Source organism: Tribolium madens, unplaced genomic scaffold, assembly GCF_015345945.1.
Source record: "Tribolium madens isolate multiple individuals breed KSU strain unplaced genomic scaffold, Tmad_KSU_1.1 Scaffold_2;HRSCAF=44;Tcas5.2_LGX, whole genome shotgun sequence".
In the NCBI taxonomy this organism is placed as follows: domain Eukaryota; kingdom Metazoa; phylum Arthropoda; class Insecta; order Coleoptera; family Tenebrionidae; genus Tribolium; species Tribolium madens.
In genome coordinates this window covers 3243057-3258796 of record NW_025400995.1, presented here as the reverse complement: position 1 = coordinate 3258796, position 15740 = coordinate 3243057, and the positions used below count along the sequence as shown (strand labels likewise).

The following is a 15740-nucleotide window of genomic DNA, read 5'->3' as shown; positions in this document are numbered from 1 at the left end:
TGGTTGATCGTCTTTTTCAGGCGGATTTATGAAAATTTGCAAGCTACTAGTGTCTATTTTGTAAAATACGAGTTGAATAAATTATGAGTTTGTTTATTATTTATTCGCTTAAAACAAATGATACAAATATACATAAGCTAAGGAATGTAATAGTCTCTTTCACTTATCTCTAAAATTTGTACATTTTGTATTTACTAAAAATTGCAGATTTTCCCTCTGTGTGACTGCCAAATAAAAAAAAATAGGCACTATAAAAGGCAACATGATATACTTTTTAGACCTACAATTCACAGCCAAACAGATTGAAATAATTTCATACTTAATTTTATAACTTAAATTAACATCACCTATGAACGACCTAGTTATTTACAATAGAGCTTCATATATCTAAAATTAGCAACAGAATATAACAGAGACACCGTTACACAAATATATTTTAATGGTATTGATTTTTCGATATAAAAATTTCATTTCCTGCTACTTTTAATACTTGACAATACTGTAAAAAACATGTTCCATTATAGTGTAAGTTAGGTCATATGCCTCTAGTGAATATCACAAAAACACATTTGTCGCACAGTCATTATACATAAAAATTACGAATAAAACAATTAAAAAACGTAAATAAAACTTTACGTCGTTAGCATTGAGCGTGAGTTTGCTGCCAGAACATCAAGGAAATTCCCGTAATGGCCCCCTCCATCACCACAGGTACATTCACGTAGTAGAAAAATCGCACTTAAATGTAAGTCTTCTTGATTTTTTGCAAAGTCCCATCACTTGCAATATTCAAGTCTTTGCTGACGTCGAGATTGTCCTTTTTCGGCGGCGGCGTACTACTCGAGACGTTCACTACCAAATTGACCGCTTTATTGGCTCTCGGAGTCAAATACCCCGTCTGGTTGGCGCTTAATCTATAAAGAAATCAGTAAAGTGTCGCCCCGAAAGGACAAAGAACCAACCTTTCCAAATGATTGTGCTGTTCTATAAACGGCGCCTCAGGATATTGCGAATGCGAGTGAAATTTTTGCGAAAATAAATATCCTGCTATAAAGCCAAGAAATAAACCCACGATACTGACGACGACCACAACAATATGCAAAGTCCCCGCTGTGTATATAACAAGTTGCTGGCGAACAGCGCATCCGCCTATGCTGTTCTCACTGACTGGATCACAATCGGAATCGTCATCGAGACCTGTTTTGATAAGTGGATCGCTTAAATCGAGCTCTTTTTCATCAATGGAGTTCGTAATTTCTTTCTCAACCTCGCTGGCAGGTTTATTCTTAATCACAGTTTTTCTATCTGTTTGAGGCGACCAACATTTATTGTCATCGCCACGAACTACGTCCTGGATCAGGAAACGATAAGAAGTGACAGTGTCAATACTGACACATAAGTTTTGTTTGGCATCCCAAGCACAATGTGGGTCTTGCAATTCCACACAATCCCTAGAAAAAACAGTTATAGTTTATCACAAAAACAATACATTGGATAGTAATTACTTGCACCGCGTTTTGCTTGCACAATGATTGAGATTAGCAAGTCTGATTTCGTCTTTCCCGACCACAACAACTTTTCCATAACCGGGAGCGATCTTCAGCTGTTTTACAGGAGCTCCGTGAGGTAGTACGGTATTTTCCGATATAACAATCGCTTTAGCGGTGTCCGCGTTTGGTATATTAACAGCTTTTAGTACCTTCCCATCATCTATAATAATCACCCACGATATGATCGAATCGAGTCAAGAATCATCAACTCACCTGTTCCGATATACAAAACATCGAGATACTGATTATTGATTGTTTTCACTTGTGGATCCACTGTTATGGCTGTAAACCGATACTGTAGACTCACTCGGACCAGAACTGGTTTTCCGAAAAGAGCCGGAACGGCTTCTTCCATCAAAGAGTGGGTCTTAATAAAGTTGACGTTCTTGTCTGGCAGGATCCTGCTGTCTCGTACGCACTGCCCGGGTCTGGGTTCAGGGACTAGGTTTTGAGGCACCGGAAGCCAGTTTGAGTTGATCGTTTCTTGATGTTTGAAACTTCCTTCAAAGACTCGCAAGATGTCGGCCATTTGATACGCACAAATTGCCGAGCCTCCGATGGCATTAATGGGAGTTGTCAGGATTCCATAAATTATCTTTTTGCTCTCGTCGGAATTATACCGACCCTCGACTATATCACTTGTTGATTCTAAACGAATTGAGTTGAATACAAATCAACCTAAAAAATTGCAATACTCACGGATTTCATCAAAGTAAAAGGGATACTCGCCGGGAATGGAACAATTGAGACGTGCTTTGAGAAACGACGTCCAGCGATCACGTGACTGGTGAGGACCTCCTTTATCATCTTTGCAAACTCTAGCGACTCGCGAGTAAATCACTTTTCCACAATTCATGTACTCGACGGCGGTTTCACGGTAAAAGAAAAATATGTAGTCTCCATAGGGCACAGAATTTACAAAATTTGGTGCTGAAATAGCAAATTAGTCAAAGTGAGTTTTTTTTTTTTGATTTTGTACCATTCAATTGTTTGAGATCTGAAAGTTCTGTACGTTGGGGCTCCCGGTATATTAGAGGGTCGCCCCCGGAAAAATCAGCGACAGTCGCTGAAAATAATTGACCATTGTAGTAGACAGATGTGCTGTTGTGTTCCGGATTGTATGGACACAAGCCTATCCCTTCTACTTCTTTCTCGACAAAATACTTTCCATCCTAGAATTATTATATGAATGTGGACTATTGCACAAACGAACTTTTATACCTTAAATGTGTACGTTCGACAAAGAGGTTTATACGAATTGGTCCCACAAATAACTAATTTCCCCGGTTCGGAAGAGTAGAGTATTCTAATGTAGTTTTGGCAGTCATCGTCTGTTTTTCCTTTCAAAATACACAACTGGCCATGTGCATCGGACGATGGCCAGTCGATTCGACCCCCTTTCCGCTCACTGAGGTCGAATATACTTAAATTATAAACCCTATTTCTACCACCTATTAATATCGAAGTTTCGTCTTGATTCAAGACAATAAAGTGGTCAGGGAATGTCGCATTCCCCGTAAAGCTTTTACTTTCAACTGATTTGAAATGGTTTATTAATTTGGAAGAACTATCCGGCATCCAAGCATGACAAAGCGCTATCAAACATATCGACCAAATCAAGATCTTCACTACCACGTAGTTACATTGCAAGATTAATCGGAAACCAAACATTTTGTCGATTGTACGCGTCTGAAACGCGTTTCAAAATTTCCTCTTCATTGTAGCTCGAAGATAATCTGTAACAAAAAAACAGAGATAAATTGATTGACTCCAGAGACGTGCTGAGGTAATTTGTCAAAAGTAATGGATTTTAAATTACCACATTATTAACCTTGGAATTTCTACGACTTGGGAAAATTTTCAAAAAATATTTATTTGAACTACGTGCCGGCTCGAGAAAACTAAATTATAAGTAATCACTCTTCGGGCACTGTTTAACAAGCTATTCAAACCTGTCTGGGCAAGATTTCATTTTTATCCTCATTTGGTTCGCGCATTATACAAATTTTACGAACGCCGTTCTGAAGTCAAAAATTCTATATACTGTAAATAAACAAATGTTTTTTAAATTGGACCTAAATGACGTATTTTTCTTGAACGAAAAAATATAATATAGAAGAAAGATTGGTTCAAATTTATCATTTTGAGGCATGGTTGTGGGTTGCTAATTGTTTGCACGAAATGGAATGGTTGAGGCAGGCGGCACGTTCTGCAGATGGCCAAAGAGGGAGCCGCTGTCGATTGAGCTTGGTTGATTTACGTATACCTTGAACCTTGCCAATTAATTAAAGATTTACATATTAATGGCATTAGATTGGTGGTCTTTCTCACGATATTTAAGATCGTTTTTGTAATGTTGGGAGACCGTCTTATGAGTCATATTGTGCAGTTTAAGCGAAAGACGTGGTCGTGGTCGTTACCTTTTTGAGTTGGTTGATACACGACGATACAATAGTGTATTCACATCCAATTAAATAGTAAATTTAATGACACAGTGTCACATCCTTTAAAACCAGCTTGAAGCTAATCGAAGTTGAATATTTACGGTTTTAAAAAATATGGTAATTTGAAAATCGAACGGTGGTCACGTTTGCCAACTGAATAAAGTCGTTTGCCAAGAGACTCGGCTCGGTCTAGACAACACACTCTCTAAAAATACAACACAATGCAAGTTGCAGCTGCTTTAATGTATTATTGCTTGGATTATGACAATGAAAGTTTTTTATGGTTCCAATAAGAGTACCGTTCGATTAATAATTTAGCGCAGCAAGCGTACGGAAGTTCCCAAGTGTGCAGAATAGGATTTCATAATTTAGGTAAAGCACACATGGTGTCCAGGGTTGAGAACCTTATCTCGTTAAAAATTTAATAAACACTTGATAATTAAAAAGCTTAGTTAATTACTAAAATCGTTAGCTTACGTAAGAATAATCGAGTCGCGGTCTAATGACTTTAGCAATGAAATTACTTGTAATTTTAGCGAAACGCGAAACTATTTTCATATCTATGCTTGTTAAGTTTTCAATGTTTCTAAATTGTTATTTTATATAATTCGTGACGTGCCAATTGCTTCATTATTTAACGCTTGAAATGGGTGGCGCAGAAAAAGTTGTGTTTTTAGGTCCCTTTTAAATCTTTGTTTCGGCTGTGGTTGGGTCTCACCTTGAATTTCCCTCTTACTTTTTACGAATCAAAGGTAAATGACAACAATCAGTGACCTTAGAAAGATATTACCAGCGACCCACCGTGAGTTATCGGGTTTTAATGATTTGTGTGCGTTCCCAACAAGTCTAATTACCAAAACATTTAACTACAATCAGTCCATGAGTGATTTATTTGTGTAAACAACGAGACCATGACTAAACAAATTACCAATTATCACCCATTACAATCTACAAGTCTCAGGTTTTAAAATGAATAGACCCGAGGGTCATTAAAGCAGTAATACTACTGTTTTGAAGCAAGCGTGTAAATTACAGATGGCGTTTTATGCAATAACATTACTGCCTCTCCCAGATTGTAAATAAAACGCGTTCCACAAACAATAAATAATTGTCTACCATTCTTCAGTCACGTAATTGGAGTAACGCTGAGGGAGTTTTGTGTATTTAGTTGTCTCAAACTTGATGCTGATTTACAATATATTATGTGTGGGAGCTGGATAAAAGCCCTCTTGTAATGAAAGAAGCATTTTTCCCACTCCACCATTATAATCTACATCTCTACATGAATCGAGAACTAGATCCTCACTGATAACTGATGTACAGTCATCGCGAAAATCAACGTTCCTCATTATAGTAGACGGCATAAACCTGTTCTTGGTTCGATCCCGACCGAGATTAGTAGCAAACGCTGCACACACAGCTGCCACATCTTGTTACCCATTGGCTGGCTAATACAATTTTTGCACAAGTCAGCAGACACACAGGACGAAAGACTGACAGTCAGTCGTGTGTCAGTGTGTCCCATCCATTGATTTCAAAAAGCTCTTACACAACGGAAGGATTAACAGTCATTAACCACACGTGACACAAAAAACCTACTTCCTCTCATTTCAATCGAAGGTTTTTTTACATAAAACTGTATTGTCACAAGCGAGATGCCAGCTTCCTGTATTACTCGTCAACAGGAAATTTACTGATGTTTAGTAATAAAAATTATAGGCCATTAGAGCCAATCCACGGATATTCCACTTTTTCAATACCACACACATTACCATGGAAAGTGTTGCTCGACTGTGTCATCATTCTCGCTCAAGCGACTAAAACAATTGGCTAGTTTTTTCTAATAACTGTGATTAGTCAAGTAGGTTAAGTCTGATGTTTTTGACAACGGGAAATCAATTAACTGGAAGAAATGTCACATCTAAACTGATGAACCAACAAAGAAAGTCCATCAGAAAACGATGCCGGGGAAAGTTTCATGATTGGCAGATTTACGAAATCGATGTTGTGTCTATTACTTGTTGACTTTCCTATATGCGAATTTTTATATCGACAAACAACATTGAATAAGTGCCAACTTGCAACGCATAATGTTGTTCTTGTAACTGATTTGCATGTTAATACTTTTGAATAATGGTGGATGTCGACGAGAACCTTATATTATAATTTACGAACGTGCATAGTCCACATGCAGAATTGACAATTGATGACAACCCAGAATGCAAATTAGAGACACGTACCTGTTTGTAATTCTACAATGAGAGCGTTGTCTGAGACGGTGCCAACACTCCAAAAAACAACACAGCTTCAAGCATTATCTATTTGTATTTGACATATATTGGCTCTGACTGAAGTAGCCGCCATGGTCATTACGATTTTATGACAAACATTATTGCTAATTAGCATTATAATTATTAACAAGTTTACTTCAGCAACATACGCTGCTGCCAGCAAACAAAGACAATGTACCCACCATATGCGCTCAGTGGCCTCTGACTTTGAAATCAGTTGACTACATTGAACACACCAAAAATGACAAATCTCGACAATTTCAAAATCAGTTGATAAAAAAATAACCCTCGAACCATTATTGGTACACAAAAAAGTGATAAGTACTTTCGATTGGTATAACATTGAATTATTAAATCAGTCTTGCTTTTATTACCAAAACTAATTTATAAATAAAAGAATACAATGAAAGTAGAAGTAAGACACAGTGTTAGGTTCTTCGCTCTAATTCATCATTGTGACACAAATTATGTCGCGAATTGGATTATATCGTAGAAACATAACTCTTCATGTTCCCCATATCAAATATTTTCAAGTGAAGCAGTCTTGTTGAAAAGGAGTGATTACAGCAATAAATCTGGTTGTTTTTCCTGTGCAAGTGTGTAATTTTCATCAATTTGCAGAAGTCGAAGCTTATAAGCCATGTAGCTAAATAAGTGTATGTGTAATTTAGTAATTATCTGTCGAGGTGCTAACATTTCGTCATCATCAGGAGAGGAGCGTCTAGTCATATGAGAAAGCAAAATGGCAGAATGAGTAAGATCTTTGATTGTTCCCCGAATGAGTGATTAGCGGAATTGATTTCTGGGAGTCATCGGCTTGAGATGATGACGGAGAGACCGGTCACGAATCTGTCAAAATCTCGTTTGTATCAGAAGCGAGTGCTTGAGGTGATCTTCGAAAGCCATATAAGTTAGCACAGAGAGCGGTTCCCACCGGAAACTCAAGACATGTTTTATGTGGGCAGATAGCTGGATCGGTTATATCAGGTCATCCGTGGGAGTTGGATAAGTGGTGCGAACTCCCTGAATTTACATAAATTACATTAATACAGAGTTCTTCTAACGCTAAGTGAAGTAAAGCAGAACGTGCCGAGTACGTTTACCTTACACGACGTCCGCTCCGTAAACAACTTGTAGTACCAGTCCTACAGTTATACTTGCTGACAAACTATGATCATCATCACATATTGGATAGTGCAAGTGGCAGGCAACCGCTTGAAAAACAATACCTACTTCTGCATTGACGGTTTTACAACACGGATTGAATTACACGAGACTATCAGAATCGTAGATAAAACAAGCCGTTTTAATATACAGAGAGTCAATTTTAAAACTTGCAATCGACAATATCTTTAGAACTAAATAAGTTATTGAGAATCACTCAAAACCGTTTCGGTGGTTTTTAGGGGGAATCAAAATGGCATGGTAAGTGACGCTCTTCCACCCACCCTTCAAGCCACAGCCACCTTAAGTTAAAAATTTTAAATGATGGCACGACCCTACTTGCGATACATCGTTGGAAAGCCCATAACAAGCGCTTTTCAAAAATGTCATACAACAGCCTATTTGGTAAAGCCATTTTTCCAATTTTTCAAAAACGAAGATGTTAAATTTTCATTTTTTTTTATTATATTCAAGGGTGGACTCAACTTTTTCAGTTGAGAGAAATTGCCGATTGTAAGTTTTAAAATTGACACAGTGTATGTGAATAACTACGAACTTAAAATTTTAGTTTTATCCCCGATTTCTATCTAAATAAATAATTCATTTTCTTTGCACTTTTTTTGACATCAACAAGTAGCGTTAACATGAGATGTTTACTGTATTTTTTAAGCTTCTCAGTTCTTCACTTTTAATACCTCTTTTAAAACTATTTCTCTTGTTTTCCATATTTTAAATTGGTGTTGTGTTGAGAAAACATAAACTTCGCAGGCCCGTGTAATCGTTCAGAACGATAAAATAAACGTTAAACTTGATTGGTATAAATGTCAAGTAAGTGTAGGTATACACAATACGAAACAAAGAGCTCAGGGCTACTGTTTTGCAACTTGGATTGAAGCCAGCATTTCTTTGCCTTTTAATTGATAATGATAATAAGTTTATTTGGGGAATCCGCACAGGTAGCAGTTGTGCGTTTGGAATTATGATAAGTAATTTGACATGCAGATGGTGCTTGCAATACACGTGTCACCGCCATGTTTAATGGCCGACTATAGTTGTTTAAAATGGTGCGAATCTCCAACGGAAGACAAGCAGAACCCGAGTTCAATGACAATTTAAACTTTTACGTCTGAACTAGATATGACCATGTATAGTCGTTACATGATTATTTTAATTTTGAAAGTAAAACCTTGGAAATGACTGGTCAGCCGTGCATACATGTGATATATCGTAGATATAGTCGTTGCTTAGAGACCGTAACGCTTTAATCACATATTTTCAACAATTACATTTTTAATACATGCGACATGCCGACAATCCCTACAGAAACAATTTATTTAGCCGTCGTTTTTTGAAATTTTCTAAAAAACTTGTTTTTATTAAATAACAGTAACATATTTAGTCACGACCATAAAACCAACTAATTATCATTTAGTAAATAGCGACAGGAATTAATTCAAAATTCATGTAAATCTTGTCTATTTAAAATCTTCTTAATGTCTTTAGCAAAAAATTTAAACAGGTGTCCTGATCTATGATGATTTCAGTCAACGGTTATCGACACCCAAACCAATGAAGCAATGACAAATCATTAAAAATAAATCATCTGCACACTTGTTGCCAATTATGCAATTAAAATCAGTAGATTTTTCAAAAGAGACGTAAATACCTTCCAGCCTATGCACTTGGCTTCAAGGACTTGCTTTTTCCTGGTACTTTAGTCAATAATTATAATAACCTTAATTAAAAAAACCACGTATATATAGTACCTGTCACAGTTCATGGTCCAGTTAGGGCACACCAGAGGGGGCCATAACTAACAAGTGACAAATTGTTCGAATGGGAAGTAATTTGAATATAAGTCAGTTTGACAGCATGATATGTTGCTAAAAAACATAACTAAATTTATTCGTTTGTGAAGTTTTGTTTTGTTTGTTTCTTACATGCCGTGCCGATGTATCATTACAAACTATTTTACTACGAAGTCGACTATTAAAAAGGAAAGACGACAATTTACAAGTTGAAAAATAGATGTCAAAGTCCTCCAAACGGTCAAACCGTCATTATTTTAAGTCACTTGATTGGCTCATAAAGTAAAATAATTAATTTAATATTTTAAAATGTTGTTTATGGAAATGTGCGTCAAGTGTACATCCTCGTGCTGAAACAATAAACAAACGAAGCGAAACACGCGCAACTTTCTTGCTAATTTTTGAAATTCTACCCGTATCAGCGACAGTTAAGCAAAAAGCTTATCACTTGTCACCTTATACATCCTTTGACACGCGGCAGCGACAAATTGGGCCCGCCATGACGTGCTTAAAAATTTCAGGACACACGTCCTCAAAATGGGTTTAGCGTGAACCACTTGGGATAATTTATACGGTTTCTGTGCAAATTTTGAACTTTAGCATTATTTTTTTTATACTGAAACCAAGGCTGCAGTATAAAATTTCGGAACTAATTTATAAGCGCTCCGGACTATTTATTAGCCCTTGGTCAATCTAGTTCTCGTTCTTGACATTTCAGTATTCCAACAATTTCCACGATGCGACAAATATGCATATAAAACAGCGAAATTCTTGACGTTTGTGCAAATTTGGGTCAACAATCTTGTCAAATCGGAGAGCCCCGAGATTGTGTTATTATAATCAAGTTGTTTGAAAAGACAAACGAATACCGCTAGAATTTGCATTTGAGCCTACATGTTGTCTTCGGGCATTAGTTCACTCATAATTAAACTAGAGAGAGAGAAGTGAAGATTGTGTTCAGGTTCTTCGGGTTCACTTTCTATAATTTGCATCGCGATTTGGCTGAAATTTAAAATTAGAAATTTCTTGTCCTGGGGGCATACAATGTGGGGCGCAAAAATGCACGACGACACGCAACAAGGGGTCGGGCAAGAGGGTCATCAAATTGCAAGTTGAGGGAGAACGGCTATGAATAGTGCACGTCGAGGGCTGCGAACAATAGCGAGATCACCAATAAGTAGCGGTGATTTTATCGCACGAAGCCGACTATTTCCGTTATGAATTTAAATCGGTAATAATCGAAACAATTTGTAAATGTGCCAAAACGAGTCGCGTTCGCAGAACAGCGGGATTACGAAAACGTTCTAGATGCCATCGAATTCGTACTTTTTACACTTGATTTGTATATTAGCTTAGGGCGTTTCGTGCATTTGTTTAATTCTATAGCCTCTGGACATACTTGTTATTCCATTTTAAATTTTCCCGTATCACGAAGTAGCTAATTAATCCTCAAGGATTACAAAAATATATGTAACACACCCGTGACGATTATGCACACGCATGGATTTTACGTCTCTTTCTGCGTCACTAGTATTTTCGAAGAATATTTCAAACAAATTTGCAACATCTGGCCTTGTTCTTTTTTTAATACTACGAGACTAGATACATCAAGAGCAAACACCTCAACAAACTTTCATCGATTCTTTCCATTAGAAAATTCTCGTTAACTGACTGATTGACTACAAGGTTTTTCCCTTAATTTTAATTTGGTATACATTGTAACAGTTTTAGAACTGCTCGAAGTTGACAAAAAGTGTCATTAAAGGATTTGCGTGATTCTTCAAGTGAAATTCATGTGAACGTCGTCGAGAAAACACCATATTACACTTCCGTCGATTTAATAATTAACAAAAATAGCTAATGAACTTTCTAAAAAAGTGTATTAATTATTTCAGTTAAATCAATTTTACGGTCTGTGGTTGAATATTTTACAGCGCGCCAAACACCGATTAAAAATCAACGCACGCACCGGTTTATTAATAATAATAACATTATTACATCACTATATTGGTTCAATTAGCATTTCAGAAATTCCGAAGGCAAAGACAAGAGTTTTTCGATTTGTTCGAAAAGTTTGTCAAGGTTTAGGATTAGAATTTAATAGTCAACGTCAGTCTATTGTTACTTATTCACATGATTAAAGCGAAATTATTGAGCAAGAATCATGGAAACGTGAAAATCACTTGTCCTTAGTTTCCCAATTTAAAAAGAATTTTTAAATATGTTCAGATAATTACAGGTAAGTTTCAAGTGAAAGTTGAAAGGTCAGCATGGTTACATTTGTTTATTTATTAAATATCGACATTTGCAACACATAAATATTTATAAAAAATGCATTATTAATTTATTATAATTAAAAGAAACTGCTGATGGTGTTGTTGCAAAACTGTCAGTATTTGAGTAAGTCGTTTTCTGGGGTTATTTTGAGTTTAAAATAAGTTGCACAATTTAGTACTTTCACATCATACATAATGAGATTTTTATGTAAGGTGCTCATTTAAATGCACGCCTCTAACTCCCAAGTAGATTATGTGTATTAGTCCTTGATTGGCAGTTTTTCTCTTGATTACGCCCAACCAAAACGGCTTGGCCTTTGATCAAACGACATCCAACACTTGTCGCATAATAAGGTGGACAAAATCCCACGCCAGCACCACAACCTACATTCGATAATAGACTCGAAGACGACATTTACCTTAAACCGACGCTCTCTTCGTAATTGTGAAGATGCGACTATTAAATGCTCTAGGCGAGCATTGTTACATCACGAACGGCACACCTCAGTTATGATTTTTGCCCGGACCTGGCCGGAAAATTCATACACAAATGTCATAACTCGATAAAAAGAATCAATCCCCCATGTTTTGGATGCACTTTAACCAAATGCCACCGAACTCGGTGAGGTATTAAATTTATCATTGCCCTCCGTCTCTATTCCACTTCTTCAAATGTTAACCATCGATTTTTTCAAAAGTTCAAGGAACCACAAACTCCAAAAAGCCCAAGTCGGACTTACAATACTTATCACGACTAGACTTGCGGAGAAATGATCAAATGGAACGAATCTTTCCGGAAAAATCAATGCAAATCGAAACTTTTATTAAAATACATAACCGACTTGATTGTTTGGTTACCATTACACGCAGTGGGGAAGTTCATGCTACCTACTTGAAAAGGCCGGATTATAATAAAATTACTGTAAACGTCTGAAGCACTTGATTTACAGTGGAGCTTTTATAGCGGAGATCGTTTTGTGAACAAAATCAGAATGTTCCGCTTACACGATATCAAGTGTAATTTTTACCCAAGTACCAATCTGCACGACCGCCCCATACACAGACGTCTAAACTTACATCAACCTCGTTTCTATTTTTGTTAATAGTTCACACCGTCTGGTCTGAAACAGAAAATTGACCACGTGGATATTTAATCCACTTGAATACATTTTTGATTAAAGCAATTGAAAAAGCCGGGTATTTTTAACCCAAACCAATAGCAGATTTTATTGGCACTTGGCCATGTATTTAATCATTTCAAAACCCAAAACAATTCGACAAATATTTTTCCAATAAACAAAAATTTTGATGTGAAATCCTTCCTCCTAGTAACACCAATAATACTAAATGTTTTATTCGGTCTGTCTATCATCACCACAGCTGCGTTTTTTTAATATTCTCGTTAATTTTTAAGGTAAACAATTTTACAATCTTGGCGGAAAGAAATTTTGAGTGTCAAGTGATGGACTTAATTAAAAATATAAACTTCGGGGAGAGTTTTATTTTTAAAAATTCATTCAACTGTCTGATTTATATTTAGTTTTCGTATCGTAATAGAAAAATAAGTTTGTGCCGTGAACTGTCGTTCCTACTTATGCGCCACTTTCTCGTTGCATTTCTATGCAAAACACTAGTTATGAATTAAAAAAGCGAAATACCAACAAATAGGTGTCCATTATTACCGTAATGAAAGTTAAAAAGTCGGAATAAATCGTGACAGAATTTTGTAATAGCAATTACGTCTGTTTCGAATTAAAGGGTACGCAAACGGAGGAAAAACAAACCAAATAATGCCCGCTTTAGAGCGTTCGCGTCGTGGGCTAAGTTAAATGAAGATGCTCTAATTGAACTGTCAAATTATCCTACTTATCCCCTTAATGCCAGCAAATTAAATTAAGTAATAGGACAATTGAGACCGGCACTCACGTCGAGGGTCCAAGCAAGCCGAGGCAGAAACCACGCTTCAAAACTTATCCGAAAACCAAGGAAAGCATCTCCAAAAACACAAAGTACAATCCACAGATAGACACAAAAATCACGATTTGTTCACAACTACGAACGCGAACATTTAAATGTACAGCTCCGTAAACAACGCTCCAAACAAACTCTTAACTTGATACTAAACTTCGCTCGTGTACACGCTGCTCTAGGCTACCTAGCGGGACCAGATCTACTATACTGTTAAGTTGGCCTCTCGTGAACCGACTCGGGTTAAGTCGTAACAACTTTCAAATCCACTAAACTGACCGCCACGAAAGTCCACTTGCAGTACCATTGATAAGTTTATTCATTGTTTGACTTACACTCACACACACAAACGCAACTTCAAACAAACTACTAAACAAATACGGGTTTACGCCAAAAAGGCACTTCACACTACACCACTTTCAGCCATCTTGTGCCACCAGAAGTCTTATAACTACCATTATTTCTATCACTACTATTAAAACCTATATGGAGGAGGAAATAATATAGCATTATGCTGCTATTACTATTAGCATTATTATTATTTTATTTATTTACCGTAAAAATAACAATAGCGTCTATTTTTGTAATAAGATATTTTGTGGGACCAATCTCTCTGAAAATCTTAAACTTTATTGTCTGAATTTGTAACAATGTAATAAACTCTTTTGTTAGTGATATTCACCACAGCCAGCTAAAACCACAAATTGTAAAAAATTTACTTCTAAACAAAAATCACTAAAGAAATTTTTTTTCTCAAATCATAAAAATAAAACTTTCATGCTCTATTACTGTAAAACTTATTGTAAAAATTAAAATTTCCGTAACCACTGCTATGTGCAGTGCTGTGTTACTACACATCTCCAAAAATAACAATTTTTAAATGTATGTTTGATAAAACTGTTCTCACTAGTAATTAAAAAAAACTACTTATACTAAACTTAAATAGTCAATAAATTAAAGTCTGTAGAATAAAGGTCCAATCAAAAGATGGGCAAAATAAAAAAGATCCTTAATGATTATTCTGACAGAAAACACACTTAATTCCTTTTTTTAATTGTAGGATCACTACTTTCGTTTCGAAAATTTCGTAAACAAAGTTCAAAATGTGTCGCGCTAAATAATTACCTACCAAATTTTAATGAATTTATTTTATGTTAGTGCTACTCGTACCAAAAATGTAACAATTATAAAGTGATCAGCCGTCCTCATAGGTTTTTTAGGTTTTTATTGTCTTGTCCTGTTTTACGTTTGGGTCCTGCTTTGTCCCAATTTAAGGACTAACCCACCTAAGTGTCCAGTTTTTTGAGATTTTCATTTGCAGCGAAAACAATTGTTTTCCAGGTTAAAGTTTTCTTTTTGTCGTCATTTCACTTGAAAAAACAACTAAAAGTAGAAATACTACCTACTTAAAAATCTTTTTTAAAATGTTTGTAGAGAATGAAAAAAAAAAAAAAAACTCTCAAAGCAATTCATACCGAAAAAAAAAATGAACTTAACACAAAACAATTAAATTAATATGTTAATTATAAGATGAGGGTCCAAAAATGGTTTTTAGTTTTTCATGTCAATATTTTGCATTCTATATTATTATATTTAAATTTTTATATAGGTAAATTAGTAAGACCTATTTTTTGTGTGTTCTGGAATAAATTATAATTATTTTTATTAATGAATTTTCTGAAGTTGGTCACCTTAAACAATTATCTTATAATTACTAAAATAGAAAGCAAGTCATAGAGAATTATCAACAAAAATGGGCAAAACGTCACAATACAACGCATTATTGTTACTACTGTTACTTTTATTAAGTATACATATTGATCAAGTCCGATATGGCTACGCTTACTAATCTTGAAAAAAAAAATTGTGCTTTTGTCCATAAATTTGAGAAATTTGAGTATAATCGCCCACAAAACTGCAATCTTAATTACATCGCTCCAAAATTTTATTTTTCACCTAATTTAAATTTATTGGCGATTAACACAATTTCATGCGACACCTACCTTTAACTGTTACGTTATGTTATTAGAAAACTGAAAGTAAAGTAAATGTTTATAAAATTGTTTGCGTTTTTTATGTACACAAAGAGAATAATTCAATATTTATAATCTTTTCCGGAAGGCAAACACACGCGCTATTTTTACTGAACACTGATTTTTGTCACTCTTAATTAGAGAGAATATTTTCTTTATTAATTCGGAGTTTTATTGACTGTAACAATTTCTGAATTTGAGTGAAG

At 35.6% G+C, this 15740-nt stretch overlaps 1 protein-coding gene across 1 annotated transcript; it reads right to left on the bottom strand.

The window, feature by feature from the left end:
• Positions 1–77: 77 nt before the first annotated feature.
• On the bottom strand, positions 78–13713 carry LOC123006554 (semaphorin-1A). The gene is made up of 8 exons (XM_044401127.1): positions 13460–13713; positions 2772–3286; positions 2530–2722; positions 2250–2480; positions 1764–2198; positions 1506–1710; positions 963–1451; positions 78–914 (listed from the first exon to the last, which is right to left on the bottom strand). Exons 2-8 carry the CDS (start codon positions 3219–3221, stop codon positions 740–742), a joined length of 2178 nt encoding a protein of 725 aa, XP_044257062.1. The 5' UTR covers positions 3222–3286; positions 13460–13713; the 3' UTR covers positions 78–739.
• Positions 13714–15740: the final 2027 nt, after the last annotated feature.